General features: G+C 38.0%; 2 protein-coding genes across 2 annotated transcripts; one reads left to right on the top strand and one right to left on the bottom strand.

The window, feature by feature from the left end:
• Window positions 1-2,400: 2,400 nt before the first annotated feature.
• On the bottom strand, window positions 2,401-2,706 carry SARC_12602 (hypothetical protein; the record flags this gene model as incomplete). The annotated part of the gene is made up of 1 exon (XM_014293285.1): window positions 2,401-2,706. The coding sequence occupies one exon, from the start codon at window positions 2,704-2,706 to the stop codon at window positions 2,401-2,403; it is 306 nt and encodes a 101-aa protein (XP_014148760.1).
• Window positions 2,707-3,959: 1,253 nt separating this feature from the next.
• SARC_12603 (hypothetical protein) lies at window positions 3,960-5,566 on the top strand. Its single transcript, XM_014293286.1, has one exon. The coding sequence runs from the start codon at window positions 4,001-4,003 to the stop codon at window positions 5,000-5,002; it is 1,002 nt and encodes a 333-aa protein (XP_014148761.1). The 5' UTR covers window positions 3,960-4,000; the 3' UTR covers window positions 5,003-5,566.
• Window positions 5,567-6,633: the final 1,067 nt, after the last annotated feature.

Consider the following 6,633-nt stretch of genomic DNA (forward strand, 5'->3'; position numbering starts at 1 on the left):
CTGTGCCGCTGTGAATGAAATATACCCTACATCACGATGGAGCACAAAATTGAGTTGGAATAACTGTTTGACTATCACTTCAGTGAGTGATTTATCGGCTAAAGGGATAAAACAGAGTCCATATGTGATTTTGGAGAGTATAAACACTCTAAAATTGCTATGTGGGTGCAATTATGTGGGTGCAAGTGATCCCCAGCTCGAAAACCGAAAGGGCCGCTATCGGTTATTGCATTACTGAGCGTGATGGTTCTATTTGCAAGCATCTCTACTATATTGATTCCTTTCGCGCTCATCGGAAACCCAAGGTATCGCGCCGTCTTAGTGGATTGTATACTACATTGATCGAGCACAAATGTTAATCGGTCTTTTGGGTTTTCTGGTGCTATGTATAGTGACTTTAGTGGGTGGAACTCAACACCAGAACGTCTGCCCCACACGGCTGCGAGTGCTATAGTTTCAGAGTGTTTCGATTGTATAGTGACATGTCATCTACCCAGCCGAGAAACCCATTGGGGTCAACTTTCTCGAGACTGTTTAAAAATGGGTCTATATATATACTAAATAATGTAGGGGCTATTGGGTCGCCCTTGGTCAATCCATTCTTTCGAGCGAATTTTGGACCCAACACTTGCTGGTACGTAACGCGCGAAGTCACATTGAGATACATAATTTTGAACAAACTGATGAGTTGTGTGGGTACATGTCTATTGTGTAATAAACGCCACAACCTGTCCAATCGCACAGAATCGTATGCTTTCTTAATGTCTAGGAATATCTGATGTGTAGGTACATCTGTAGGATTGGCCTGGTTTATATATTCGTGTAATGTCAGTGCGTGTGTAAAGCAAGAATAGCCGGATTTAAATCCACCTTGTCTTTTGTGCGTTTTAAATGCATCTAATTTGTTAATATGACTGAGCAACACGATTTGGAAAATGCGTCTTAATATCTGGGTGAGAGTTATAGGTCAGAATTGCTCTGGACCTAACGGTATATCAATCTTAGGGATAGGTACTATAAGAGTGCATAGCCATGCATCAGGTATCTCTCCCGTGTGAAGTATCTTAGTGAATAACAGGTGCAACACCTTGAGAATTGGTGATTTGGGATTGGGTTTCCCCTGGTCTTTGTGGCCTCTAGGGTACGGTTCTATCGCAGCTTTTAAGAGATCGATATGTATGCCATCCGGGCCTGAGCCTTTCCGACTATCGTATCTCAAAATTGCATCCATAATATATCCTGGAGTGAAAACATCATGGTCTATCAGGATAAATTCTGAGTGTGTTTTCTCTGGTATCTTGTAGAAGGCATCAACGTTGAATAACTTTTCTAAAAACGAACTAATAATATGTGCAGTTGGTTCTGTGGTATTTGGTATAGTGGGTTGTCTTGTTCTAGATTTTCTCTGTTTAGAGAACAACCTGACTATAGCATTATTGGGTACTCGTTCTGTGGAGCGGAGGGGTGTGCATGATCTATGAGGATTACTTTCTAAGAAGTAACCGTAGAAACAGCCTTGTGCTCGTTTCCAAAACTGATTGATTATAGAGTCGTATATGATTTTAATATCATTCTGATCTGAGTTCTGAACTCGTTTGATCCATGTCTTAGCAAACACCCAAATTCTGGCACAAAATGTACGTGTATAGCGCACATTTTTGCAGTTATAGGTTTGAATGCGATATCTGTTGTAGCCCTGAGATGGCATACTTTCTATGTCTGCAGGTTTAGTGTGTACTGTCTGAGTATCTGGTGATTCAATTTGTATTGCAAATACCCACTCGTGATCTGTCCTGAGCCCGATATCTTTACAACGTATAAGAGATAGTGATGTCTTTGTGCGTGCTTGTGCATATACGTGATCGACCCGTATATTCCCAGATTGCGATGGGAGTACATGATCTAACCTATGTAGTCGTGTGTAGAATTCAATCGATTCTCGGCGCGCAGGAGAAATGTTTTTATCGTTATCATATTCGATATCACGAAAATTCATGTCGCCACACAACATGTGTGGTTTGCAATTCAGAGATAAATGCACATTATATACATCATCCCCTAGGGATGGCGCCAAATATACACAAGCAACAGTCACTGCGCAAAACGTGAAAGCCACAAAATATTGACTAAAAGCGTGCAATCTAAATTGATATGCATTGTGTCTACTAATCACGGCAACACCGCTATTTCTGCCCCCGCGATGAGCACTGGCAGAAGGCGGTGAGGCGTAGATCAGATTTGCATTAGTATTATTACACACAGCATTCAAACGATCGGTATAACCCCAGGTCTCTACTAAACACAGGGCATCGCATTGACTACAAAGTGAGCGTATTATTTCGTATTGTTTAGCTACATTCATTAGAAAATTTAGATTAACATAATACACGAGAATGTCACTCATTGCGATTTCATCTTACTATCAGTACGGGTTTGTATAAAGTCAGAGAGTTCCTTTCTCGCTTTTGGATCACTGATTGGTGGTGAGTTAAACCCATCTCCTAAGACTGCGACCAATTCAACTTCAGACATAGTACCTAACGATTCATCATTGCCTTCGGGTGTAGATCTAGCTCGTTCGTTATCGCTTGATGATTCACCATCATTGCCTTCGGGTCTAGTTCTAGCTCGTTCGTTATCGCTATCGCTTTGACACTTACGTTTGAGGTATGACGATAATTTAGTGATCTCTGATTGTACTTCCATATGATCACTCTCTGACCTAGCAGATGTTTGTATATCTGCGGGCGAACTAATAGTTATGTCGAGTGTGTTTGTTATATTGGAACTAGTAGTTGCTGTTTAGGAATTTGTAGAATTTGCTTTAGATTTAGGCTGTGTTGGATCGTCGGGTACTCTACTGAGCAGGTATGCGAGCACTCTAGGGTACTGGGGTGGACATTTCTCACGTTCTAGTGCACTTTTATGAGCGGTGGTTAAACGAGTAAGTGCTCCAGTGATTGCGATTGGGTTAGTCACATTCATAGGGTCGGCGCCTTTGTTTGTACGCCAGCCGCGTGCTAATAGAATCTGTTTGGTTTTAGAACTAAAGCGTGCAGGAACCACTAATTCAACTGCGCTGCGATCTTTGTAAAGATACGAAGCGTGTAAGATGGGGATTTTTTCAATAAGTGAAAATTCCATAGCCATTTCGATAGGTGTTTGTTGGTTGGAAATGATCCATCCTCTAAAGCGTGAGTGTTGCAGTAAACGTATAGTGCGGAGAGCTCCCAGTGATCCTGACAATCCCAAATAGATGGGGGTTTGCTTGGCTTAAAGAGAGCTTCCTGTGCCTCGCGGGAGGATGGGCTTCTAGTTTGATTTTTAAACGTGAATATGGACAAAATGAATTACCCTCCTGAGTATACGCTTTCAGACCCTGCGGCGTCCCAGCCGTGTTTTATGATAGGGTAAGGACGTTTATTGGGTTTTAAGACATCTTTGTTTTTAATACTTTTTCAGTCTGAATATGAGCAAATTTATTTTCGCCTAAGAGTATTCACTTTCAGTCCCCACGGCGGCTCAGCCTTGTTTCATTACTGAAAGTAAATAAGCTTTTCTAAGTCCCTGTCGACATTATCACCGATTATTTGACGTCAGTGATGCTATTTCACTAATTTTTAGACACCTTTGAAGTCCCACCCTGCAGAAGTGATCATGGGGAAAAAAAATACCCCTACAATTAAACGCTTTCAGTCTCCACGGCGTCCTAGCTGTGATTTATTCGGCTCAATTTGTTCGGGACGATGTGGGGAGCTATTTAAATTCCGTCGAGAAAACCCGATTTGAGCCAATATTTGGGAATCACTCATGGGGTCTCGGTGTACCCAGGTTCTTGATTGTGTGCTCCATACAATAGATCCATAGATGTCGCGTAGATTTTTAATTTATAGGGCCATGCCATGGCCTCGTAAAAATAATGAAACACGATTTGTTGTCTTACAAATACGAGGATACAAAACATACTAGGCTCAATATTCTCTGTTGAAGAGTTGAAAAGATGGAATTTGCATTTCTAAACAATAATTCATGTTTCCAAGTAAGAAGAATATGTTTCTTATTGCTAGTAATATATGCCACATATTTGGTGAAAACCCACTTTTATAGAACTGAAGGCGTCAGCGTCGGTAGTCAAGAACAAAAGGAAATATTCTGGAGTAAGGAAATTTTACTACATTATGTAGAAGAAAATACTTCAGAGTTCAATGGGAATTGGGCATTGTTCTCTGACTATTGTTTTATACACGGTTGTCAACATGTTATCGTTGAAGGTAATTGTGGGTTCAATAGAAAAATGTGTAAGAGGCTTACACATCTGGGAGTGGCAAAGTTATCTCGCACACGTACACTGTTTGTGGATAACGACATTGTTCCGAGAGATCAAGCTGGCGAAGTGTTCGATGATTTATGTGGTCGAGAGCCCTTCAGCATCGGATGTCGTTTTGGCCAAAATTTGTCGATGCAGCGTAAAACGAACAGCGGTATTATGTGTATTAACGTAGGTCAGCTACGGACCAACGAGATGGAATGGATCAGTACGCTTGATACTGTCGGAAGGTGTCAGAATGGAAGTGCAACGGACCAGTATGCATTTTACAAGCCTTATGCTCAATTTCACGATAAAAAGCGCTTACACTGTATTAACGAGCAGAAATATGGTGCTAGAAATAGTAAGCTTTGGCCTCATTACTGGGGGGAATCAAAAGAGGGTATGGAGTCGGCTATAACGGAATCGTTTGCGTTGATGCGTTTGTCAGAAACGAGGGTTATTAACCCAACTTCAACTCTGCTTATAAAGCTTGCCAATAATTCTATGAAGATTGATAAATTAGTGCAGATAGAGTGGGAAGGGCTTCGTCAGACGATGTATGAAGCAATAACAAGTAGTGAACAACTCACGCTGCTTTCTGACGGATGGCCTAGTTATTTCGAAATAGAACGAAACCGCAAATTTCTGATGCCCAGTGGGGTCGCGGAGGAGTGCAAAAGATCGGAAATTTAATCGAATATATCCTGACCAAAACTATGAGGAAATCCTACCTAGCATGAAAGGGAAAGAAAGAATAGACAGATCGATGGCAAGGAATGTTAGATAGTGGAATATATATATATGTACATGTATATATATACATATACATATATATATATGCATGTATGTACATATATGTATGTATTATATATATATACATATATACACATATATATATACATAAAAACATGTAAATAGACGTTTACATAAAATCATATACATAAAAACCATACATATACATAACAACATATATATATATATATATACATATATATATATACATACTAAAAGCTTTAGCAATTAAGTCCCTCAGAACTTTTATTTATTCCAAATAAGGAATTAAATAAAGCTTTTTATGTCTATTTGAGACCCTGTACATGAAGATGGAAAGGCCCAATACAAGAAACACGATGTGATACCAGCAGTGGAAGAGAGAAACGTTGAAGTTTGCTATCGAGAATTACAAATGAGGAAAAAAAACTCCACAAGAGAAGATTATAAACTACAATGATGCAATAAATGTTGACCGAAATAGAATTATTGTGCGGGTGCAGTTTAATTAGAGGAGAGATACGATGATGCCCATTCACTATTGTTTGCTCGGAACTGGGATTAGGTTTGTTTTATACCGAGATGGACCATGTAGCCGACCGAGGAACACATACAAATAAACGTAAAAGTGCATATTATTATTTTCAACGTTTTACACGCGTATTTAATATTTTAGGAAATACAAATATATGTACATATTTAAAATTAGGAATACTATTTTATATATAAAATATATGGAATATTTATTTCATATTTATTATTTTCCTAAAAATATATTTCGTGCAGGTTTCATATATAATATTTTCCAAAATTATATATGATACATATTTATTATTTCGCTTATATAATTTCCTCATATTTATTATTTCTTCTATATTTCCACAGAAATACTACATATTATTATGTATTGACATAGCTTGCTATACAGTATGTGTGACGATAGTTGACACTAAAAAATAAAAACACATAGATAAACAGTCCTTGTATATGCATGCTTGTCAGTATTTCAACACTACAAGTATAAAACTGGATTGAATTTTTTTTGCCACCTTTTTTTGTTCGAAAAATGAATGAATTTTCAAATTGGTAACAACTAGCCACCTTGTTTGAAAAAGGTGGTCCACATGCATCGAGCGGAAATAGGTTAAATTGCAACTGACGCTATACTGCTGGTACGATAACTCTGAAATTGGTAATAGAGCTCAAAGACAATACTATTGATAGGTATGAACAATTATTTGTATGCCTGTGAATTATTAAGTTCGTAATGTCCCTTCTGGCAGGATATGTGACAAGTGTGGATATAATCTTCTATGACCAAGATGTGCTCAGGAGACAAAATATGAAATTGGTATGTACTGTAAAAAAGACATATATTCACATACATACTTACATAAATATATTTTCACACACATATATATATATATATATAAATTCAATACGTTCATACAAATATATATATATATATATATATATATATATATATATATATATATATATATATATATATATATGCGTTTCACACATAAACATATATATTCTTATACCTACTC

Source organism: Sphaeroforma arctica (assembly GCF_001186125.1).
Source record: "Sphaeroforma arctica JP610 unplaced genomic scaffold supercont1.2433, whole genome shotgun sequence".
Taxonomy (NCBI): domain Eukaryota; class Ichthyosporea; order Ichthyophonida; genus Sphaeroforma; species Sphaeroforma arctica.

Bases quoted from the DNA above. Each gene is read 5' to 3' on its own strand.
- SARC_12603 (XM_014293286.1), top strand. From the start codon at position 4,001: ATGGAATTTGCATTTCTAAACAATAATTCATGTTTCCAAGTAAGAAGA.